Source organism: Malania oleifera, chromosome 1 (genome assembly GCF_029873635.1).
Source record: "Malania oleifera isolate guangnan ecotype guangnan chromosome 1, ASM2987363v1, whole genome shotgun sequence".
Classification (NCBI taxonomy): Eukaryota; Viridiplantae; Streptophyta; class Magnoliopsida; order Santalales; family Ximeniaceae; genus Malania; species Malania oleifera.
The window spans coordinates 66927547-66954901 of record NC_080417.1 but is presented as its reverse complement, the minus strand read 5'-3'; the positions used below and the strand labels follow the sequence as shown (position 1 = coordinate 66954901).

At 35.6% G+C, this 27355-nt stretch overlaps 1 protein-coding gene across 1 annotated transcript; it reads left to right on the top strand.

Annotated features, from left to right (window-relative positions):
- The first annotated feature begins 7167 nt into the window (after positions 1–7167).
- On the top strand, positions 7168–10384 carry LOC131167616 (uncharacterized). The gene is made up of 5 exons (XM_058126446.1): positions 7168–7534; positions 7961–8462; positions 8605–8806; positions 9090–9596; positions 9753–10384. Exons 1-5 carry the CDS (start codon positions 7168–7170, stop codon positions 10188–10190), a joined length of 2016 nt encoding a protein of 671 aa, XP_057982429.1. The 3' UTR covers positions 10191–10384.
- The last annotated feature ends 16971 nt before the right edge of the window (positions 10385–27355 follow it).

Sequence of the window (27355 nt, the reverse complement as noted above, 5' to 3'; positions counted from 1 at the left end):
AGAGAGAAGGAGAGGGAGAGAGAGAGAGAGAGAGAGAGAGAGAGAGAGAGAGAGAGAGAGAGAGAGAGAGAGAGAGAGAGAGAGAGAGAGATGAGATTGAGTTTTCTTAATGAAGAAGTAATGGAATTTCCTTTTATAACCCTTTGACCCCACCAAATTTCGTCGACGAAATAGTGTTCTCATCGACAAATCTTTTATTGACTTCTTCAATGAATCGGTGGCCTCGTCGACGAATCTGAGATCGCTGATTTTTTTGAGACTCCTCGGCTTCTCCTCGTCGACGAATTTCTGAATTTCGTCAACGGGAAGTACGCGGGCTTCGTCGACGAAATCCGGCTTCGTTGATGAATCTTGCTATTTTACCAAAATGTCCCTCTCTTTATAATTAAACCCATTTATCACGGTTCGGGTTCTTACACCGAACTTGTAGTTCAAAAACACACTAGGCGATTGAATTGTGAGGTTTGAAAAATTGAACTACTTACCAGGAGACTGAACTTCAAACGTTTGGAAATTCGCCTTGGCTTCTGCCAACATGACTCACCCTCAGGCACCCGAACCCAAAAGCTCACCTTTTCTCTTTATCTTTGTTCGGGCGACCGTCCCTAAGGACCGGGCGACCGAAACTCTTGTGTTGCCAAAAATTAACTGTGGTAATTTGGGTTAAAATTTAGTTAAACTTTTCTAAAATTCCCAATAGGTTCCCAACGGTCATATTTTTGAGAAAAGCTATAAATACCCCTTTCATTTGTTTAATTAGCAACTTTGATTAACAATTTTTTTTCTCTCACTTTTTTCACTTAATCAAAGTTCCCCCACACACACTCTTATTTCAAAAATCACTTTGGAGTTAAATTTTATACTCTCCAAACTCTTTTTACTACTCTTTGGAAAATCTTTTGAAAGAGAGTATTCATTTTTGATTAGGCATTTATTTTATGGAAAGCATTTTACTCTCGTAAATTCTTTCATTGTTTTAAAATCATTATTTTGAGTAAATCTTGGTTTCTCCCAATTATTTTCTTGATAAACATTTTCGGAGAAACTTTTTGTAAGCTTTAAGATCTTTGAATTATTTTATTGCATACTCTATTTTAAATCAAAGATCATATACTTTTCATTTGTGCAAAAATTTCGTTTATATATCATACTCAAAGATTGCACAATTATTTTGAAAACGCCGTTACTTTACTGAGCATTAATTTCATATCATATTAGATAGTGCATTGTAGAGCTTAAACGTGTTAATTTTTGCTTGTATTTTCAAAAGTATTATCTTGTACAAAAATGATTTTTAATGTATCAGTTGGGTTCAACCTGGAATTGAATCGGGGAGTCTCAGCCCTGTAAGTGAGACTAGTTCGGTTCAACTCGAAAATTGAACTGGGGAGTCTCAGCTCCGTAAGTGAGATAAGTTGGGCTCCGCCTTGTAATTGAGTTGGGGTTTACCTCGCCCTGTAAGGAGAGGTTGAAACAGCTTCTGCTCCACCCGTTTAAGTGAGCAGGATTAGTAGAATCCTTGGGGGGTATGCCCAAGGCTGGGACATAGGCTGGTTTTGTCGAACCTTGATAATAAATCTTGTCTCTCTCTTTCTCTCTCTCTCTCTCTCTCTCTCTCTCTCTCATTTATATTTTCACACTTAATTTTTTGTATGTGTATGTTTTTTTATTCATGGTTACAATTATTTGCATGCACACATTTAAATTGAATGAGATACACTGCACACGTATATGCCTAAACTCATAGTTTAATTATTTTACATACACGCGTACACATTGAATGAGATATGATTTGTGATGAATTGGCAAAATGTTTAAATTAGCCAAAAAGTTTTTAAAACCCAATTCACCCCCCTCTTGGGATCACACCAATTCCAACATTCTCTAGATGTCCATCCTCATCAAGGTGTCAAATCTTGTTCTGTAAATGTTGACAATTGTAATCTCTAATCTTGAGTTATTGCATAAACTTTACCACTTCGTCATCACTGACTTCTTTGCCTATTACTTCTTTGTCTGCTTCTTTATCCTTCTCCATGACAACCTTACTTTTCCCCCCCTCTTTCTTTCTAGCTCTTCCAGTTATAACAACGACTACTTCTTGTCATTATGCCAATTCAAATAAAGTTACAACATTTTCTTTTCAAGGCACAACTTGATTTGAAGAATATGGTAATAGAGTAGGTGACTTAATGATCAAAGGTTTAGGATTGGATGAACGTTCTAATATTGGATGAAAATAGGTGTATATCTTATGGTAATGGATGATGTTGGTTGATTAATACTATATATTTCACAAACTTCAAGAGCCTTGGTAAATGTACTTCCTTGATCAGGTAGAGGTAGAGGATTTATTTTGATATTAAAATTAGAATCGAAGCATCTTTAGAGTTTCAAGATGTTAGCATTAGTTAAGTTGTGAACATTGTGTTAAGGGATAAACAAACATTGGTAGCATGACCAAGAGCATTCATATGATATTCACAAGACACATTCATAAGATTATAGCTCCTATTGAGAAAAATTTCTTCACTAGCCTTTCATTTTTCGTAGTGAATTTTCCTTTGGGATCATTTTTGTTAGTTAGAATCCTTTTAAATAGCCAATTTCCCTCCTTGACATTTTAGGGACAAACTTTTTTGTTATTGGTTTTAGAAATCCTTTACATATAATTGGATATGGTATATTGTCTTCAATCTTTTCTCATAAATGAAATTGAACTGATCTAATATGTTTTGTACCCATTCAGCTTTATCCGACTCAGATTCCATAAGAAGTCTAAGAGATAGTATTTCCACTTCTAGGAGCACCATGACATCCATTCCATAAACCAAAGAATATAAAGTTGCTCTTGTTGAGAACTTGGAGTTCCAACAATTGTCTGATAAACATGCAATGCAAATGACAACATCTCACGCCAATCTTTAGAAGTGACTGTCATTTTTCTAATATCTCCTTAACATTCTTATTTGCTGTTTTAGAAACTCCATTTATCTTGGGATGATATATAGAAGAATTATGATTTTAAGTTTTACACTAGTAGCATAAGTCATCATATTATTGTTCTAATCTGTAGCATTTTTTGTGATAATCAGTTTTGGAAGACCATACATGCAAATTAACGCCTTTATAAACTTGACAATCACCTTCTTGTGATGCTTGCAAAAGATGTAGTTTCAACAAACTTTCTAAAGTAATCAATGACCACTAAGATGAGACAATGACTATTAGATGCCTTTCCTTGAATTGGTTAGATCATAACCATGCCCTTACATCGTTTGCTATTCAGGGTGTATCCTTCTAAGCTTCTGTTTGACAGGTTTGCAGCTAAGCCATACAGATATATGATGAGTTACCATGTTTGTGTCTAATCTAGATATATCATGATAATACCAGGCGAATATATGTTTACATTCATGTAGTAGTGACTCGTTCTGAACTGTGCTTCCAAGTGTGGAAGTGTCAAATTATATTAAGGATAAGTCAAGGATCGTATTCCACAGGGACCACTGATTATCAAAGTATTTGTAAAAGTTAATTCTTTTTAGGTCTTTTTATGTTTACGAAAAGAGTAAACAAAATGGGAAGTAATTGAGAAAATGCTAAAATGAGATTGAACTTTTACTAAGATTCAAAAACTATAAATTCAATAACGCAGCCAAAACAAAACAGATTCATTGAAACAATTTATCAAACACTTGGATTACGGATTCAACATCCATTGCTTCCACCATTTACTAATTTCTTGGGCTTTACTCCTTTTCTTATTAATCTAATCAAGACATTAATAAGATGAAATATGCAAACCTAAGCTTGAGTAAATTTGCCAAGTCCAAACGGAACAAAATAAATACTCTCGCCAAGTATAAACCGAAATTCATGTAAAAATTAATTGATGAAAATCTTAGATTAAATCAAGATTTTGTTGTGCCTATCATCAACAATAATACAAGAAATAAGAGCAAGCCATTTATCTATCTTCGATTTCCGATTTTAGCCAAATAAAAATTTAACAATAACATCAAAGGAAACCTAACGAATCATGAAAAACAACCGATAGTGAACCACAACTCAAGTTGTAAAACTTAACCACTCATGTTTGCAATCCAAAATTTTCGGATCAAATTAATCCCACAATAAATCATTGAAACAATAAATAAAAGACAACAAAACTAGCGGAACAAATTAAACCAACCAAAACTCATTCATAACGATGAACTAAATAAAAATAAAGGGACACTCAGTCCAACCAGAAATTATTCAAAATAATAAATTAAAATGAACAATTAAAAATAAAAGAACAACTCAAACCAACAATAAATCTTTGAAATCTGTAAAATAAATGTAAATAAAACTAACGGAACAAGAATAAATTAGGAGAGGAGAAGAAGAAGGGAGGAAGAAGAGGAAAGTTGGAAGAACTCCCTTGGCCGAACTCCCAAACTCCCAGCTGCTGCCCCTCCTTTTGAATGGCCTTCACGGCAGCTTGTTACTTCTCTGCGCACACAAGCTGCTCACACAGCAGCTTGGTGCTTCACGGCCTTCAGCAGATTTTCTCCCCTCGAATCCAGCAGCTCACGGCCCTTTCCACTTCTTTTCTCCAAGCTGTTGCACAGCAGCTCACGGCCCTTTCCACTTCTTTTCTCCAAGCTGTTGCACAGCAGCTTCTATCCACCAAATTTTCAGCAAACCCCACGGCTGCTCTCCTTTCTTTTCTTTTTTTTTTTCTTTTCCATTATGCGCCAAGCCCATTAATTCCTTACTAGATGAGTGCCTCACCAAAAACAAACTTCTAAAGGCAGCCCACTATCCATGAAATTGGCCACCATGCATTTTTTTTTTTTTTTTTTTCTATGCATGAAATTGGCCTCCTTTATTATTCTTTTGCATGCCCCAATTCTTATTTTGTCGTTCAGAATCAAAGCTCCTTTTTGCTTTGTTTTATTGTGCACGGCCACCTAAATTTATTTGTATTTTTATTACTCCTTTAATTTTAAAAATATCCATTAAACACAAGTACTCGCCAATTTATGGATAAAAATAGAATAAAAATTCAAATGTTATAAATTGAGCTCCATTAAAATAACGTGCATAACTTGGGCATTTAATCCAATTTGCAACAATCAATATACACATTTAAACACCTAATTATGCAATATTTGACACTTAATCAAACAGCTCCACCGCTTCTTTTCTCACTTGTGAATTCACCAAAGTACCAATTTGTACCTCTTGTGGGACATCCTCTATTCCAAAATTCACAATTTCAACACTTGCATTGGGTTGATCTGTTTATCCTAATGCTCCAATATTCACAAAAGCTCTTCCGATGGCTTTAATTCCTCATCTCCTTTACTAGGGTTAAGTAAAGTATGTTAAAAAAAAATTAAAAAATTAAAAAATAAAAAATAAAAAATGAACTAATTCTAAGAGGAACACTATGAGAAAAGAAAAGTTGATACAAAAAAGGAAAAGATAAGCCTAATTGTAGCAAGATGTCTATCTTTTGCCAAAGGTCAAACCAAAGAAATATTTTATGTTCATTAAATCATTCACACATGGAGAGAACTTTAGCAATCCAATTATCAAGTGACCCTAATGCATTATCAGAAACATGTAACTGACATTCCTTCCGATTAGTCATGTTAATAGATAATTTGACTTCATTTAACTCAATGAATTCTTTGAGCTCGAAGTCTTCTTTAGAAACTATCTCCAATCCATGATGCATCACACATGGCAACTATGGAAAAGTCTAATGGGTAGAGTGAATTACTAGTCCAAGCTCATACAAAATTCTTCTCTTAATCTTGGCCGATTTCTTCTTTTTACACCTAACAAATGCTTTAGGTTTGTTTCTCTTGGATCGTTAAAAAATCAAATACAACAATATCTTTATTACTTTTCAATACAATTGATTCAGTTGCTCCTTGAAGATATTTTCCCAAGCCTTTCCCAAATTCTTATTCTTGCTTCCACATTTGTCGCGCAGTCATTGTTTTGACTTTAATGAATTTTGAGTCTGAATTTAAATATTTTAAAGTAAAAATAATATAATATACTTTCTTGATTAACAATAATATTTTTCTTATTTTATATTTGTAACATATGATTATTATACTAATTTATGTTAAAATAATATTATTAATTAAATTAGTATTTTTAATTTTTAATATTAGTTTAAATTAATAGATGGTTTTTCCTTTTTCATTCAAGAATTGAATTATGTTTCATTAATAATTATTATATATTATAATGCATAGTAAAATAATATATTATTTTCTAATATATTTTTTAAATTATAAAATCGCTACTAAATTATCTTATATGTACAAAATTGACCTCGCCTATGAACAGTGTCACTTATAAGTGACAAAAAAACTATTTTAGATTGTTTATCAAGATTTACTTAAATAGTTCTAAAAAAAATGGTTCTGAAAAAACACGTATTGCTATAAGTGTTTGTTGTAGTGTAAATCAAACGCCACTTTTTTTTTTTTTGTTAAAATACTTATTTTAAGTGATAAGTGCTATAAGCATTTTTTTTAAGTACTCCCAAACGGGTGCTTAAATGTGATATATAAATAAATTTTACCCTTATGATAATTTACAATTTTCACCCACAAACACTATAATTATAATGTTATAGATTATTATGTTTATTGCAGTGTCAATGCATAGGACTGGTTGAATTAAGAATTGGAAATTCACATGCATGTGATTTTACATTCAAAACGTTGTAAGGCAACTCAACTTCAATGTTGTCAACTGTAAATACTACATAGTTGACATGATATGCACTTTTCTTTTGGCTTTGAAAATCTATCTAACATGAAGCAAATAGGCCAATTAAAGTCAACAATTTGCACATGGTTTTGTATTATCGCACATGTCCGCCGTAAGCGTTCATATAAAGACATTGATAAATTTTTATAGCCGTATTTTAAATGTGGTTTCAAAGGGTGTAATTATAATTATATTATGTGCCTTTAGTCCCACAGAAAAAAATATACCTTTTTCCCCTTTAAAAATGCCAGCATTGTGCGTTCTCCCAAATCATTATTTTCTTCATCCAGTGTCTTCATAAATTTTATGACCCCAACTCATTCTTAACAATATACCTTATTCCCAACTCATTCTTCACTCCTATTTTAGGTTCTCGAAGGCATGGAGATGGAGCAACCCATGTTTATGATGACTGCCTCAATTGGTACAAGTGATAACATAATCAATGGTAGAGGCAACAGAGAAGAGGGCAGCAAAAGCAGAAGCTCATCAATCCCAATTAGTGAACTTGAAGCACCAGATGAGCAGGGACACCCCTTCGAAACACTAAAGATTAATGACATTCCCTGTAGGAGCAACACCACAGAAAACAAGCTGTCTTGGTTGCACTCTCAGGTCATCGGCACCAACCGCACATTTATTTCCCCATTCGGGGAGCGTCGAATCACCTATGCCGATCATACTTCCACTGGTCGGAGCCTCCGCTACATTGAAAATTTCATTCTTAATAATGTTCTTCCCTTCTACGGTATGTCAGCCCCTAGTTTCGTGCAAGCTACTATATATATATATATATATATATATATGCTTTGTGCTTGTTTTTTCATATTGGAACTTGTGGAACCACCTACATTTCTCCACATAGAAATCAAATGGTTTGAATATTGCAAAGTTTTGTTTTGTTTTTTTTTATACCTATTTGTTATTTATATATACTAGTTGTGTGCATACATTATATGTACATGCTCCACAATCTTAAATTTATGGTTTTTAAAGAGATAATAGGGGAGTAACAACCAATCAAGATTAATAGAATAACTATTTTGAAAATAGGGGACCATGTATGGTGACATTAATTCTTTCTTATGCATTATTAGATCATGCAGGTGTATAAATATATGTATGCAAACGTCATCATACCCACTTGTTCATTCAATTAATATAAATAATACAGGGAATACCCACACATCCGACAGCCACGTTGGGCAACGGACTACAAGAATGGTGAATGAAGCAAGCACGTACATTAAGAGTTGCTTGGGCGGAAGAGCAGAGGATGCCATCATGTTTTGTGGGTCAGGCACCACGGCCGCAATAAAGCGGCTTCAAGAGGTCATGGGCATTGTCGTGCCGTCAACTCTAAGAGAGAGAGTACTAAAAAGCCTAAGCAATGAGGAGAGGTGGGTGGTTTTCGTTGGGCCTTACGAGCACCACTCCAACATCCTCTCATGGCGCCAAAGCCTAGCAGAGGTTGTGGAGATTGGTCTAGATGACAATGGCTTGTTAGATGTGGAAGCTTTGAGAATGCAGCTACAGTACTATCAGGCTACAAACCGGCCCATGTTGGGTTCTTTCTCGGCCTGTAGTAATGTCACTGGACTTTTCACTGACGCTAGGGCTCTCGCCCAACTTCTTCACCAATTTGGAGCATTTGCATGCTTTGACTTTGCAGCTAGGTAATCATATTCAAATAATTAAAAGAATTTGTGCAGCCAATGCAACTGATATATCTACATAAATTGTAGCCTTAGGTAGTCAGGGCTAATATAAATTGATGTGATTCATCAAATCTTTGATGATAATTTTTCTTGTCTGCAGCGGTCCTTACGTGGAAATTAACATGCAATCAGGGGAAACTGATGGCTATGATGCTATTTTCCTTAGTCCGCATAAATTTTTAGGAGGCCCTGGGTCACCTGGTGTCCTATTAATGAGCAAAGTTCTGTATCAACTAAGATCTTCTCCTCCATCTACTTGTGGGGGTGGAACTGTTGAATTTGCCAATTGCTACAGTGAAAAGGTTTGACACAAACACACACACACACACATATTTATATATTTGAACCATTTGATCTTAGGTGGCATTTTGGGAGTATATATTTCAAGGTCTGGAATTGGATTTGTGTAGATTTGGAAAATTTTGAAGTAAAAATTAGATTATATTTTATCCAAATTCACATAAGTCCAAATTCAAGTCTTGAAATCTATGTTTCCAAATGTAAGGTTAGTTATTTCTATTGGATTCTATGATAGAAAAAATCTTCAATTAAAATATAAACATATACACCATCATGAAATTGTAGGATACTCTTTATTATGAGGATGTAGAAGAAAGGGAAAATGCAGGAACGCCGCCACTTATCCAAACCATTAGAGCAGCATTGGCATTTTGGGTAAAGGAGTACATAGGCTATGAAGTTATTGAAACAATAGAGCACAAGTACATACAAAAAGCACTTCAAAGGCTTTTCCCCAATCCTAATATACTGGTTTTAGGAAATACAAACGTGAAGCGACAAGCTATTTTGTCGTTTCTCATCTACTCAACTACACATTCATCCTCATGTGATACAAAAACATGTGAGCTTGATAATGAAGATGGAGAAGGAAGAGATGGAGCACTTTACATGTTAGGTCATTCAGGTAGTAAAAAGGGTAAGCCTCTTCCAGCACCATTTGTTGCAAAGCTACTTAATGACTTGTTTGGCATCCAAGCTCGAGGTGGGTGCTCTTGTGCTGGGCCTTATGGTCATAGATTGCTTAACATAGATGAGGCTTGCTCCCTCGCCTTTCGATGTGCTATTCAAAAGGCAAGTATTGATTTAGTTTACATCATCAAATTCAATATAAATTGTTTCAAGTTTTGTTGAATTACACAAAATATCAAATCCAATTCTGGAATTGCCTGACATAATTATTTTTCTTGGTACAATTTTGACTAACATGACCATTGGTTTTATTTTTAGGGTTTTTGTGGAATAAGGCCTGGATGGGCAAGAATTAGCTTCCCTTACTACATGACTGAAGATGAGTTTGAGTTCATTCTAACAGCTTTGGAGTTTGTATCTATCTATGGCCAAAGGTTCCTCCCTTTGTATCACTTCAACTGGAAAACTGGAAACTGGACAATCCAGAAAAAGGCTTTGAAGGAAACACTAGTAGTTAATGAGAATACCCAAAATTTGTGTGACTCGCCTTTGACCAGTGCTTTGGGAGCCCTAAAGTTGGACCTTGACAAATCTAGAGAGCAGAATGAAGATCAGTATAAAGAGGTTCAAACGATTCATAAGTTTGCAACATATTTGGATACTGCAACTTACATTGCGAGTCATCTCCCTAAATTCCCCCGCCAACGAAGGATTCCATATGACATACAACCTAAGTTCCTGCACTTTAGAGTCTAGTTCTCTACTGCATTATTTATATCTTTATGAATTCCTTCCTCAAATAATGTTTTATCTTATTCAACCTAATATTTCTTCTTTAAGACAACACCTAGCTTGTATGCAAAGCCCTAACACAATGTTAAGAGTCAAGAAAAAACATGATGTATGCAACCTTATTTCTATATTTAAATAAGTTATTTTTGTGATGTAAACATGACTATCATATATGTTTGAGAATAACACATTTCTTTTTGTTAATGCTAAACATAAAATATGATGTTTGTACCCACAGTACATGACAATCATCTGCAATCAAGAAGGATAAAGAAAGCTTGGAAGACTCCCGTTGGTCTCTGAGGGCCTTCAGAGTGCTCAAGTCAATATTGGAATCATATAAGCTATGTAATTATATATGGTATAAAATATGAAACATGTCCCTTACTTTTTCATTGTATGGATTAGATGACCTATAAGATTATATGCCCCATTAATAGAGGTTATATGTCATTATTAGAGGCATGTGACACATTTTGTATCCCCACTTTAATACGAAGAAACCTAAAAGTCTCTTTGATCAATAACCGTTAAACCATAGGGTATTTTCATCCATATCAAATGCTCCCCACCCCCATGCCATGAAAGGCACTTTTGTGTTTGGGAGTATTTTAAAAATGATTGGTTTTTTTTTTTTTTTCATGGCTATTTATTTTGATCAAAATTCATTGTTCAATTTTAGCATAGCTGTAACGACCTGAAATTTCCATCCATTTTTTTTCTTCTATATTAATATATATAATTTCTAATACCTTGCATGAGCATAGCTATCATCATCATGACCTAGAGTGGGACCATGATATCCTGTGCATTTCATATAACACCTAAGCAACAGAAGTACATACAAAACAAACATATACTAAAATACAATACCAGAGTACTATATACCTAGCTGTACACATACACACATATACATAACACTTCCAAAAAATCCCAAAATACTGTGGGCTCCACAAACTAGCCCAAACTCAAGCCAAAACTACGCCGACTCTACACCACCTCTACCTCTGAGCTGACCCTACTTGCCTCTCTGGATTACCTAAAATGTTTAATAATGTTGGGGGTGAGATACCTCTTAGTAAGGAGAAACATGTTATCACCAGTGTGTGGCATATGAATTAGTTGACAACATATCATTTAATTAATACTGTATACGATATACATCAAGAAAAACATTTGTATAACAACACATGCTTATATCATATAGAATATGAAAATTTCTGAATTATCTATTCAAAAGTACTTTTATCTATAATACGTAATCTTTGCTTTCTGTGTGTACTATACATAACTATATATTTGTAAACTTCCCCTTGGATGACTATATGTTATGACTTACCCCCTTATGACTGGGTTGTGCAGCCCGTAGGTAGGGCTAAACACTAGTTGACCCTTTAGTGCTAGACAAACTATATGCATATCTAGATTCTTATAGCACGAAAGGCTCGCTCCACTTGGTCCAGACACCAAGGAGCTAACAACTCTACTTGAGGGCACAATCGACTGTACAATACTCTATTTGAGACGTATGGTTGCATTGTCTATACTTTAATGCAACGGTAACGTGCTATGTAAATTGCTGTATTCCATCGGGGTCTGATACTGTATAGTAATATTTCTATATAAATCTAAGTGTTTTACCATGATTATGTATTTATGTAATAACCATGATTCTGTATCAACTGTATAGCCATGACGTTGTAATAACTGTGTATCTATATATCTGTATATTCTGTAATTTATATCTATAATTCTGTATTCTATATGTCATGGCTCTATATTCTGTATAATCTATATTTCTGTATATCATGGTTCTATATTCTTTATATCATGATTTTATAAAATTCTATATAATCATGGTTCTGTATATTTTTGTATAATCATGGTTCTGTATATTTCAGTATAATCATGGTAATAAAAGCACTGTATAATCACTTTGTAAAATACTGTACAATCTTGTTCTGAAATATACTACGTAATCATGATTTTGTAAAATACTGTATAAGCATGATTCTATAAAATATTGTATATCATATAAACTATATTTTTGTATAATTCTGTATAGCTGTAGCTCTGTATATAAAACTGTATAAGCTATGTTTCACAACTCTGTAAGCTATATAATCATGCTTTTGTAAAACTGTATAACATATTCTATAGTATTCCAGTATTCCTTATGTCACACAATTTAATAAAACTCTATAAATATGTTCGGTAAAATTATATAATTTTCATGCTCTGATCAAATACTGTATTATACTGATAAAATGTCTAATAAGGCTGGCATAACATGTATTCCCGTTACCTGACTATCTATCTCCAAATACTATCTAACAATCTTACGCATACGACGTTCATAATTTTCAACACCCTGAAATAACACCCATATAATTCCCAGTCAAACAACTAAATTTACCATAATAATTATCACATTCATATTTTCCCCAAATCACCTATCCAGTATTTCTAAACTATAATTTACTTGAACTCTTGAAAATATACCTGTTGGGGTCCTTAACCCATATCTGCAAGGTCCCAAAAATACCCTAATCCTTAAAACATAATACCTTAGTTTTACTCCACAAAACACTAGTATATTCCTATACAACAGAGAATCTAAACTCAAATAAGCCTGGTAATACTGAAAATACCCAATTAATCAACTTACCCTGATTTTGGGATGGTACCCAAGTTGGCCTAACCAACAATCTACTCTAGAAGACTTGAAGAAAATCTTCCTAGGAGTAGCATGGCGACTTCTGATCGTCGAACCGGCGAAGAACGAAGCCGAAATTGTAGAGAGAATGAGAAGGGGACGGGTTTGAGAGAGAGAGAGAGAGAGAGAGAGAGATAGAGAGAGGACTTCTTCATGGATTTCTCGCTGGAAAACTCGAGTTAAGCATATTTATAAAATGAGGATTCATCGACGAGACACGTCACCTCGTCGACGAGTCCATGAAGGGAGTTCGTCAATGAACTTGTAACCCTTGTTGACAAACTTCAGACTCTGCTAAACCCCTCTTGGTAAGCTCTCGTCGACGAGACGCGTGTCCACGTCGACGAGCCCAAGAAGGATACTTTTCGACGAGCGCCCGACATTCCTCAATGAGACCCTGTGAGTTCCTTTTGAAATTTTCCTTTTCCTCTCTTTTCCTTTATTATTTAATTACTATAACTCTTCGGGTTACTACATTCTCCCCTCCTTATAAAATTTCGTCCTCAAAATTTGCTATTTGTATTGAACACCATCAATTGAGAAAAACAGGTTATTTATATTATTAATTACCCTTACTTATGACGGAGGAATACCGTAGTTACGTAAGTTTTCTGGGAGATTACATTTATACCCATCAAAGAAAAATTTCTCCCAAAACCAAAAACACAAACTACATTATAAACTAAAATTACAACTATATATTCATCATTCTGTACTGATTAAAATAAAACTGCCATTATCTAAAAAATATTGACTATTACTGTATCCCACTAAACAAGTGTGAGTATTTCTGTTTGATTTCCTCCTCAAGCTCCCATGAAGCTTCCTTTATGGCATGATTCCTCCACAAGACTTTTACTAACTTAATTTTCTTGGTACGCAATTCATGTTCCTTCCGGTCTATGATTTGCACTGGTGCTTCCTCATATGACAGTGAATCTCTGAGCTCTATTTTCGACTAACTTATCACATGGGAAGGGTCTGGAACATATTTCCTCAACATGGAAACATGAAATACGTCGTGAATTCAAGATAGAGCTGGTGGTAGAGCTAGCCTATAACGACCTTTAAAATTTTAACTATTTAAAATAATAAGAAAGATAGAAGGGAAGGAAAAGAAATTTTTAAAAAGGTGTTAGCAAGGAATCATCAACGAATCAATTGGTCTCGTCGACGAGAGTTCTACTTTGGATCGTTGACGAGGGCACAAGTCTCGTTGACGAGGAATTACCGAGAGGGGTTTTCATATGACTGAAATTCATCGACAAGTTTCCTATTTCATCGACGAATGGAGTGCTTGGAACGACCTGGTATAGAAATTTGGCCCTAGTACCTTCTTTGTAACGACCTGCTATTTAACTGAGTTTTTATTTTATTTTATTTTATACTATGACATTTAACATGCTCTGATACCATACTGGATTAAACCCAATCATCAACCTAAGCAGCGAGAAGCAGAAATCAAATAAACATATCCATATATAATTATATACAATACTAGAGTGCTAGAATGTATCCTCAAAATATAAATACATATATATATATATATATATATATATATATATATGTTTTCCCAAAACACCCTCAACTGGCTAGGGCTATACAAAATTACTCCCAAAAATATACTCACTCTCTACTGACAGGGCAGTACTATGGCCCCTCTATCTGCGAGCCTGGTCTGCTCGCTTACTTGGATCACTTGAAAAATGTTAAAGTAATTGGCATGAGCCAATGCTCAGTAAGACGAAATATGCTATTACTAGTGTGTGGCAAATGAGCTACAATATTATGAAAATATGTTTCTATATAATCATGTATAACTGGATATGTAAATACAGTACAAGTAATAAAATCCACCACCCTTTCCATGTTGCTTAACATAATAGTATTGTAGGTTACTATTCAAAATACTTCTAATGTACATAAGTATATTCTCTGTTTCTGTAAATCTGTATATACGTAATAGTAATTGAAAACTTTCCCTGTGGATAACTATATGTCATGATTTAACCCCTTATGATAGGGTTGTGCGGCCCGTAGGTGGGATCTACACTAGCTGGCCGACCAGGGTAAATCACTATACTCCCTCGGTCTGATCTGCCCTCCTCAACCCATATTTGATGGGGAGCCTGTCCACGTCTAGGGCACTATATGATCGACCTACTACCACGTATTATCTAAATAGGTGGTTGCACTCATAACTGAAATATCTGTAGCTACGGTAACGTGCTCTGTAAATGTGTGGTCCAACAGGGTCTGATACTATATAATATATCTCTATATACAACTACCTGATTTACCATGATTCTACAATAACTACAATAACCATGATACTGAAATAAACTATAACTGTATCAACTGTATTTCTAAATTGAACTGTAATCTGTAAATCATGGTACTGAATACTGTATAATCATGGTATTGAATACTGTATAATCATGGTATTCTGTAATTATTATAAAACATACCCACTGGCTGTATACTCTATAAATCATATCCTGAAAATACTGTAAAACATGTTTCTTTACTATGCTCATATTCTCAAGCCACACAGGAGTTTTAAACATATTATACATAAATAATAAACTGTATGAATTTCTATCGTGAATAATCATCTTATAAAAATGTATAATTTATAATGAAACATGGTAAAATTGCCTAGCATAACATATTTTTCTTACTTGATTACTGAAAAGCCCCTATAGTATACTTGTAGTAACCCGAAGAATAATAGTATTATACTAATAAAGAGGAAGGAAAATGGAAACAGGAACAGAAGGAGGCAGTAGACTTCGCATTTTTGAGGAAATAATAATTTCAGGAAACTACCAGGCTTCGTCGACAAATACAAGGATTCGTTGATGAAGGCCTTTAGGATCTCGTCGACGAGGTCCCATTTCATCAACGAGAAAATACCGAGAGAAGAATGGGCTACTTTGAATTTCGTCGACGAAGGGTAAGGTTCGTCGACGAATTTCCTTAAGTACTCGTCGACGAGATGACGTGGCTCGTCGATGATTCCCGTAGTATAAATAGCCCTAAACTGATTTTTAATCGCAGAATTTCAGCCGAAACCCTCTCTCTCTCTCCTCTATTGCTCCTCCTCCTTCTTTCATCGATTTTGGCCCCGTCAGTAGCCAGACCGGCGATCTGAGGCCACCACAACGTTCCTAGCAGAGTTCTATTCAAGTCTGCCAGAACAGATCATTGGTGAAACGAAGTTGGAATTCATCCCAAATCCGTCTTTTATTTAGATTTTGACTTCTTGGAAGTTGTAGGAAATGATGGAAGCGAAGAAATACTGATGTTTTGTTCTGGGATTTATGATTTTCAGGGTGTTGAGTGGAGAACCCTGCGGATGTTGGACCCTTTATAGTAGGGGATTTTTAGTAGGAAATAGGTAAGGGAAATATGCTATGCTAGGTTATTTGAGAATGTTTTCAGTATAAAATTATAAATGTTTCACCAGAGTATTGTTCTATAACACAGATTTATACAGTTTATCAAATATGATTAATATGTTTTAAAATTATTGTGTGGCATGAGAATACGTACCTAGTGTAGAAACATGCTTTACAGTATTTTTCAGAGATATGTTTTACAGAATATACAGATAGTGAATGTATTTCTCAGCAATTACAGAAATACTATGATTATATAGTTTTATAGTGCCATGACATACATATTCATAGTTAATTACAGAAACACAGTTGATATAGATACAATTTTGCTACACTGTCATGGTTTATACAGTTATTACAGAATCATGGTAAAACAAATAGTTGTATATAGAGATGTATTATATAGTATCAGAGCCTGTTGGACCATACAATTTACAGAGCATGGTACCATAGCTACATACAGTTTATAGAGTGCAACCACCTATTCAGATAATACGTGGTATAAAATTCGATCGCATAGAGCCCACGAGTGGACAGGCTCCCTATCAGATATAGGTTGAGGAAGGCTGATCAGACTATGAAGTATAGTGATTTATTCCTGGTTGGCCAGCTAGGGTAAATCCCACCTACAGGTCGCACAACCCTATCATTAGGGGTTAAATCATGACACACAGTTATCCACAGGGAAATTTACAGTTATTATTATGTTTATACAACTTTATAGAAATAGAAAATATATACATATATTAGTAGTATTTTGAATAGAAATCTAAAGTACAAAAATGTTATGCAACAGGAAAAAGATGAAGACTATATTTCTAGTATTGTGCTTTACAGATTCAGTGATACATGATTATATGAAAACAGATTTGCATAGTATTGTAGCTCATTTGTCACACACTAGTAATATCATATTTCGTCTTACTGAGCTTTGGCTCATCCCAGTGTTGAATTATTTTTCAGGTGAGCCAGTTGAGCGAGTGGACTAGGCTCGCAGATAGAGAGGTCACAGTACTCCCCTGTCAGAGAGAGAGTGAGTATATTTTTGAGAGTATTTTTGTACAGCCTTCACCAGTTGAGGATGCTGGGGGAACAATAAATATGTGTATTTTGGGAAAGCTCTTAGCACTTTAGTATTGTATATAATTATATATGGATATGTTTATTTGATTTCCGCTTCTTGCTACTTAGGTTAATGATTGGGTTCAGTCCAATATGGTATTAGAGCATGTTAAATATCATAGTATAAAAAGAAAAAACCCAGTTAAATAGCATGTCGTTACAATACTGGCCTAACACCCGCGGGGCCTCATACACAACACCCAAAAAACAACATTTGCCATAACAGAATATCAATATTTCTTTGCCTACATCATTTCCTATAACTGTCATAAGGCAAAAAATGAACTAAAAGGCCTTAGCCTGAATTTGGGATGAATTCCAACTTTGTTTCACCAACGATCTGCTCTAACAGACTTGTAGAGAACTTCGTTAGGAGCATCATGGTGGCTTCAGATCGTTGATTCGGCGACTGGTGGGATCAAAATCAAAGAGAGAAGGGAGAGAGACTGTAGGAGAAAGAGAGGAGAGAGAGAGAAAGAAGCACTGAAATTGCATAAAAATCCTAGTTTTCACTATTTATAGGGCCAAATTTGTCGATGAGACACTTCACCTCGTCGACGAGTCCTTAAGTAAATTCATCGACGAACCTTACCCTTCGTCGATGAAATTTAGAGTAGCCCAAATCCTTCTCTTGGTATTTTCTCGTTGACGAGACAGGGCCTCGTCGATGAGGTCCTGAAGACCTTCATCGACGAAGCCCACTACCTCCTTCTATTCTTGTTTCCATTTTCCTCCCTCTTTATTATTAAAATACTATTATTCTTTGGGTCGTCACATTCTCCCCTCCTTATAAAATTTCGTCCTCGAAATTTACTATCTGTATTTCCTTCTATCATCCCAAAAAGACAAATGGTCTACTTATTTTATTACCTGCCCTCACTCATGGCGAAGGAATACCATGGTTACATGGGTAGTTTTGGGAGATTACAACCATAAAAGAAAATTTCCCCCAAAACCAAAATACTACCTATCCTATACACTATATTACAATTCCACCATGCTAAATAAAATAAAATTACTATTACTTTAATTATACATCACTACTATGACCCACTAAACAAGTGAGGATATTTCTGTCTAATCTCGCTTTCATGCTCCCACGAAGCCTCTTCTATTGAGTGATTCCTCCACAGGACTTTTACCAACTGTATCTTCTTATTGCGCAATTCCTGTTCTTTTTTTATCTAAAATCTGTACTGGAGCTTCTTCATATGCTAAAGCCTCACTAACTTCCAGTTCTGTATGGCTGATGATATGGGAAGGATCTAGGATGTCTTTCCTTAACATAGAAACATGAAATACGTCATGAACTCGAAATAGAGATAGCGGTAAAGCTAGCCGATAGGCTACTGACCCAATCTTCTCAAGTATCTTAAATGGGTCAATAAACCTAGGGCTAAACTTACCCATCTTCCCAAATCTCAAGATTCCCTTCAGTGGAGTTATTCTCAAAAATACATGATCACCCACTTCAAATTCTAGTTTTCGGCGGTGAGTATCCGCGTAGCTTTTCTACCGACTCTGCACTGCACTGATCCTATCTCGAATAAGTCAAACTTTATCACACGCTTACTGAATTATCTCTGGACCCAAAACTCGCCTTTCACCTACTTCATCCCAGAAAAGAGGATATTGGCATCTCCTACCATATAATGCCTCGTAGGGTGCTAGCCGATGCTAGTATGATAACTGTTATTATAAGCAAATTCAACTAGTGGAAAAAACTGAATCCAGCTACCTCCAAAGTGTAGTACATAGGCACAAAGCATATCTTCTAATACCTGGATTGTTTTCTCAGTCTGACCATCAGTCTGAGGATGGAAAGCAGTGCTAAATGCTAATTGAGTCCCCAATGCCTCCTATAAGCTCCTCCAAAACCATGATGTAAAAACGTGGATCACGGTCCGAGACTATGGATACCGGCACTCCATGGGGTTGAACAATCTCCTGTATGTAAATCTCTGCTAACCAGTTCATAGGGTAGCTAACCTTAATGGGCGAAAAATGCATTGTCTTTGTCAATCTATCAACTATTACCCAGATGGCATTCTAACCATGCGGCGATGGCGGTAGCCCTGTAACAAAATCCATGGATACATGGTCCCACTTCCATTTAGGAATGAAAAGTGGTTGCAATTAACCGATTGGTCTCCGCTGCTCAGCCTTAACCTACTAGCATGTCAAACACTATTGCACAAACTCTGCTATCTCCCTCTTTATGCCACTCCACCAGAAAAAACTCTCGCAGATCCCTACACATTTTCGTACTGCCAAGATGAATAGTGTATAGAGATCTATGTGCCTCATCTAGAATCATCCTCCTAATGTTGTCATGTAACACCCCGACCCCGAGGGGCCTGGGATATTAACTTTTTACTACTGATTTACAGCGGAAGCAAATAAACTCAATTTTTATTAAACCAGAGCACTAATATTCCATATTACAATCATTTATTTCAAAAGAAGAAAATTACACAAACGTAAATATCTGAAATCATACTAATATTTCTAGTCAATTTTTATTTTTCTAATCCCCACCCGCATGCTTGCTAAGCTTGATTTCCGACATGTCCTTCAGAGTTATCTGAAATCAAATATGATTGGGGTGAGACGACGCTCAGTAAGTAAATAAGATTATTATTAGTGTGTGGCCAAAATGAGCTTTTAAAGAATTTCGTAAAATAATATTTAATACTATAACTTCAAAACTGCTTTTAGAATAAACATAAATTTAAAAAATTCCTGCATAAAACTTTTGTCATCAATTTTAACAGTAAATTTTTACAATCATATACTATAACTGTTAAATTAAACTTTTAACTTTAAAACTGTAAAAATATTTAATGATAAACATACATATACTTTTCCTTATACGTTTTCCTTAGATCGTCATTTAAGCACCAAAATGATCCTTTTCACGTAAACTTACACTTTTCCTTCAAATCATCAGTAACTTTGTACACGTAATTAAATATGTATAAACATATATTGTAAAAACCACCCTTAGGCCTGTTTGCCGTAAGTCATGTTTACCCCCATGACTGGGTTGTGCGGTCCGAAGACTGGACTTAGCTGGCTGGCCGACCAAACTAAATCAACGTACGTAAACTTTAAGTGAGATTTTCCTTATTAAGTCTTGGACTTAAACCAGGTGTGCACTCAGGAGAAATCCACTAACATAAATAACCACTCTGTAAACAGTGTGGGTGCACTCTGATCCGTATAAACTTTAAGCTGCGGTACCGAGCATCTGTAACTTTGAACTTTCGTTGCCATAAGGGGTTTGAAAATCATCTTATTATCATTTATGCAATTTAAAATAATATCGTGAAAATCTCATCTTTACTCATATTTACATAAAAAAAATTTAACGTAGAAATAAACTCATGCCACACAATTTTTGTGTTAAAAATATATATATAATTTTATTTTTGAATAGAAAGAAATGCTAAAAATTTACCCGAGGGGATTGGAACATTTCTTAACCCAAAAATAGATGCAGGTATATTAACAATAGAACTGGTATAATTAAATATGCGTGAAAATAAACTCATGAAAATTTTGTGGAACTAATTGACATAATTAAAATTTACGTACAAAATAAACTCGGGTATGAATTTAAAATAAAAAGAAACTAACATAATCAAAATTTACTTACCTTCTTCTTTTACCGTGTGCTACGAACACAATAATTATCTTTAAGAAATGAGATCGGAAAAAGTGGGTGATTAAGAATTTATTCAAAAATTCTCTCTCCACCACAAATTCTTTCACTCACTAATCCTTCTCTTCCTTAGAAAATTGTTGTGAAAAATGAAGGTTGAGAGCTCCCTATTTATAGGAAAATTTTGGGGAAGAAATAGAATTTATAAAAGTGTGGGGAGATGGGTGAAATTAAAATTTTAAAAATTAAAGAATGGGCAAGGGATGGGCAAGGTATGGGTTGAGTGGAGGCTATTTGGGAGTGCTTGCCACCATTCCCACTAAATAAATTTTTAATTAATTACTTACCTTATTAATTAATCCATTACCTAACTAATTATTTTATTAATTTATTATTTTTCTTAATCATCATTATCATCATTGTTATTAATTTTAAACTATATTTAGTATTTATTTTATTTTATTTTATTTTTGAACAAGAATTAAATTTAAATTTTAAAAACTCATGTGGGCCCCACACGGTCTTGTGGGCCCCACACAACTTCGAGACCCGAATGGATCCTACGTAACTCGAATAATTCTTATACGATTTTATGCATCCTAAATAGCTTTGAGACTCGTGTAAACCTCCATACGGCTTCGGGACTCATGTGGGCCCCACACAGTCTTGTGGGCCCCGCATATGATACTTACATTATTATTATTTTATCATATATTTCTACAAATTATGTCAGTCAAAACATTATTTTATGTACTTATTTACGTATATAAACAGTGTCTACCCTGTTTATCCTATGAAATTCCATTTTGACCAGGCCGACCTCCAGGGAGCGACTGAGCCGCAATGGTCTCTGAGCACTCGCTTAGACAAGGTCTTTCTTAGGCATCAAACATGGAATCAAGGATCCTAACAGAGAAACAATTTATTTTTTTTTTTTTTTTTTTTTTTTTTTTTAATACTAACTATTATTATTATTATTCATTTTTTTTTCTTGGGTTATTACATGTCATCTGCAGGCACACACAATCTGGTGCGAAATCTCAGAGCCCCATCATCAGAAATGTTGAATTCTTCTCCCTAATCATCCTATATTTTGGCAATTACTTCTGCCAATTCTGGATCATCCCTCTGAGCCCCTTTAATTCTCTCATAAAGTGTAGGTTGTACAATCAAACTGGCAATAAACGCCTGAGGATCATCCTCCACTAATTCCACACCGAGTCTTTCTAAGTCCATCTAAATCGGATGCTAAACTAACGCTGCTAGTTGTGCTGTGTTTCCTGATTTACGGCTCAAAGCATCAGCCACCACTACCTTCTTCTATTCCTGTTTCCATTTTCCTCCCTCTCTATTATTAAAATACTATTATTCTTCGGGTCGTTACATTCTCTCTACGATTTTGGGCTGGATTTAGCCCGATTCAACGATCAGAAGGTACCACGAGACTCTTGAAAAGATTCTCTGCAACATAGGTGGAGCATAATTTTGATTTGAGAGGTTTGGGAAACATCCCAAAATCAGGGTAAGTGAGTTATTTTGGAGTTTTCTTAACAAATATTGTTATTTGGAGCCTAGGAAGTATTAAATGGGTATTTTTCTAAGGTTTGAGTAAGTTGAAATCTTTGAAATACAGGGTCTCATTTTGTTGATTTTAGGCCGAATCCCAAGGAATAGGTAAGGGGAAATATTTTATAGCAACATTTTTATTAATTTCAAATTGACTAATTTTGGATATAAATTTTACATATTTAGGTATAGTTTTCTAAACCGTGCAAGTATTGAAAATACTGTCTTTTTTGGAATATATAATATATGGGAAAAAATTGTGTGGCATGAAAATAGCTTTGAAAATTAAATGATTGTGAGTACTGTGGGATGATGAATCATTGTGACTATGAATACTATTAGGTTGTGATTTCTATTTGGTTGGAAATATTGGTTGGTTGTGGATACTGTTTGTTTGTGTATACTGTGGTTGGATTGTGTGAATGTGTTAGAGTGGCTGGATTTGCTTTTAATTTGTGTTGTGGTTCATGTAAATTGCGATGTAGCGTTGGCAGTACTATAAGGAGGTCGTTATATAGGTGTTTATATTGGGGGGGGGGGGGGGGTAAACATTGATAGTGGTATTGAGGAGTTTGTTTACCTATTTACCATGAACAAGGTGGTTTGTGCTGTAATTTGTGTGTTGGTTTGTCCTGTGTGGACTGTAAAACCTGTGTGGTTGATAGTCCTATGTGGACATGTATGTTGTGTGTTTTAGAGTCCTGTGTGGATGTTGCATTTGGTATGGATATGGACCCTGTGTGGGTGAGAATGGATAATGTCTATATCCTATGTGGATTTATTATGATATGTGTATGCGTGTAACTTTAATTACTTAAGTATTTTTGATAAAGTAGAATACTCCACCCGAGGGCTTGCTGAGAAGGCGAGTACTCTGGTAATTATTTGTGGATACTAGAGTAGAGGGAAGCCACTTGTATGGGCGGGTGACCTTCCCTATTCTCAGAGACTTTACCTGGATACATAACTTGAGGGCCTATTGAGAAAGGTTAGTGCCTTGGTGTTTGCACTAGAGCAGAGGGAATCGACTTGTATGAGTGAGTAGACTTCTCTATTCTCGAGAATTATCAGTAAAAATAATTATGTATGTGGGCATGTGATTGGGTGACAGGGAAGTTGACAATGGTGTGGTTATATATGCGTTTTATTGGCTATTAGAGTGGTGAAATACGATTATATGTGTATTTTTTTAATTATTATAAACACTTCAATCACACACTATTGTAAATTATTTCTTCCTTACTGAGAGGTTTCTTACCCTATCGATTTATTAATCTTTCAGGTCTACTAGGTGATCGAGCTTAGATAGCTCCAGGGCGGGGTTAGTTTTTGTGAGTTGAATATTAGAACGGATATGTATTTAGTTTTATGTTTAATATATTTTATTCTAGTTTTGTAATATGAAGAATGAGAATGTAATTTATGGGTCTGCATATGTAATTATAGAAATCAGGTATTTTGTTTGAGGTTTTTAAATTAATTTCGCTGCGTGAATGGTATCAGAGATGCATGTTTGGTCTTATAACTCTCCGGGCCCCATGTGGCGGGTCTGGGGCATTACAGTTGGTATTAGAGCATAACGATCTTGCGAACTTAGGAGGATTAATGCTAGATTATAGGTTTGAGTTGAATAAGGGTATGAATGGGTAGATTTGGGTGTTGACAGCAGTTTGAGTTTGTTTCGTAGCTTGGAAGCAGAAATCTCTCGGCTGACTTCTGTGATTTTTTGAATCAATTGATGGTTTCAAAAAACCATGGTAAATCTATTGACGGTGGTTTTTCCGAGCGGAGAAACTGGAATTTGGAATTTGAATTTGAAAATTAAGATGATTGCAGATAAATGGATGTTGGATATTTAATTGAGGACTTGGATATTGAATTGGTTTCATGTTTTATGATTATGTTAGATATATTAAGATGTGGAGATTCCAAATTTCCTTTATTGTATGTTTATAGTCAGGGATGGATCTTAGAGGCAAAGGTGTGGATGAGGGAGGAGGAAGCAAATTGGGAGCTTCCAGCGAGGATGAGATTGACACCTCTTGACTGTTACGAGGAATAGCTCGTCAGGTTAGGGAAGTGATGAGACGAGATTTCAGGGGATCAAGCTACCCACCAGTGCACTAGGGTTGCACGATTGATCAATTCACCCATCTGAAAACCTCATCCTATGAGGGTGGCACTGACTCGATTAAGGCTGAAATGTGGATGCAAGAAATGAAAAAGTTACTGGTAGTGTTGAACTGCACCGAGGAGCAGAAGGTTCTCTTCACCACCTTCAAACTGGCTAGAGAAGTTGAACGGTGGTGGCATGTAATGAAGCTCTTGGAGGAATAACGAGCAGTACCTATAGCGATGACCAGGGGTTGTTTCCAGCAGGTCTTCTATGACCGATACTTTTTCGCTACCACCAGAAATATATAGGCGGAAAAATTTTTTAGCTTGACTCAGGGGCGCCTCATTGTTCACCAGTATGTTGCTAAATTTTTGGAACTATCTCGATTTGAACCTTCTATGGTTTAAGATGAATACCAAAAAGTGAGGTGGTTTGAAAGGGGCCTAAATCAGAGGACTCATGAGCATATGGCGTGTTTACAGATTCAGGACTTCGTGGAATTGGTGCAGAAAGCTACTGTTGCAGAGTCGGGTCTGTAGAGAGGTACAGAGGCATCAGAATGAAAGAAAAGGCATGTGTCTCCTCGTTCCCAAGAAAATGTCAGACAAGGGTCGTGGAGAGGAGACAAAGATGCTCTAGGTTAGGGGTCAAAAAGGAATGATTGGGAACGATAGGGCGATTCGTTACGCCCCCATTGCCCTAGATGTAATCAGCAGCAATGGGGAGACTGCCGGGGTAGGGGTTTCATATGCTATAGATACGGAAAATATGGTCACATAGCTTGGGAATTTCAAGAATCACTAAAAAATGCACCAGCTTTGAACTGGAACCAAAGGAACAATCTGGTGCCTCACGATAGTGGTGCCCTGAAACGTGTCTATATGTTGGGTACACCTGAGGGGGACAACACTAAGGGTCTAGGTAATATGTTTATGTTAGTATGTGTATTAACTTTATTTAACTTTGCATTATTCGGTGTTACATATGTTTGAACTGATTGAAATGTACGAATGTGTTTAATTATCTTTTTGGTTGTGAAAATGGGTGACTAACGAATTTCAAGGATGAAATTCTTTTAAGGAGGGGAGAATGTAATGACTTGGAAAATTTTAACTATTTAAAATAATAAGAAAGATAGAAGGGAAGGAAAATTTTTTTTTAAAAAGGTGTCAGCAAGGAATCGTCGATGAACTAGCTAGTCTTGTCGACGAGAGTTCTACTTTGGCTCATTGATGAGGGCACAAGTCTCATTGACATGGAATTACCGAGAGGGGTTTTCATATGACTGAAATGCGTGGACGAGTTTCCTATTTCGTCAATGAATGGTGTGCTTGGACTCGTCGACAAGTCCACGTATCTCGTCGACGAATCCCTACCTATAAATAACGAATTCTTTCATTTCAGCGCGAATTTTCTGCATGTATATTCTCTTTTTCTCTCTAGAAATTCGGCCCTTGTACCTTCACTTTACGATTTTGGGCAGGATTTAGCCCGATTCAATGATCGAAAGCTACCACGAGACTCTTGGAAAGATTCTCTACAACATAGGCGGAGCATAATTTTGATTTGAGAGATTTGGGAAACATCTCAAAATCAGGGTAAGTGTAACAACCCGAAGAAATAATGATATTTAAATAATAAAAGGAAGGGAAATGGAAACCGGAAACAGAAGGATGTAGTCAACTTCGTCGATGACATTGCATTTTGGAAAGGATAAATCCCAGGAACCTTTCAGCTCCTCGTCGACGAATACAGGGAATCGTCGATGAATTTTATATTAGGCTCGTTGACAAGGTGACGTGGCTCGTCGACGAGGAAATACAGAGGGGTGATTTTTGGGGTTTCTGAATTTTGTCGACGAAGAGGAGAGTATTGGCCTTGTCAACGAAATGACGTGGCTCGTCGACGAAGGCCACAATTTAAATAGGCCTAAAACTCATTTTTTGGTCGAAATTCATGCGTAACATCTTTCTCTCTTTTACCCTTCGATTTCTCCACCTTCTCTTTTCGATTTCGGGCCGGATTTCTACCGATTCGACGATTTGAGGCCGCCACGACGCTCCTGGGAAAGTTCTCCACAAGTCTGCTAGAGCGGATTGTCGGTGGGGCTGAGTTGGAAACCATCCCAAATCTAGGGTAAGGATTTTTACTCAATATTTGGATTTCTGGTAGTTGATGAAAGTGTTATACGCATTGAAATATTGAACTTTAGTTCTGGGAAATGTTGTTTCCAGGGCGTTGAGTTAGGAACCCTGTGGGTGCAGGACATATTTTCTTAGGGGTTTTTCAAGAATCAGGTAAGGGGATAAACTAAGCTAGTTCTTTTAAGGAAATGTATGTATATATATAGCATTTGATTTATGGAAAGTAAACATGTTTATATATATGATTTATATTTGGTAAAACACTGTTAAAATGATGATACGTTGAATATGTGAAAAACCTGTTAGTGTGGCATGAGTATAAATGTTATGAAATACTATTTTTTGGAAATGTGGTTATGATAAGGATTTTTATAATGGAAAATCGGCGTACAGGCCGAGA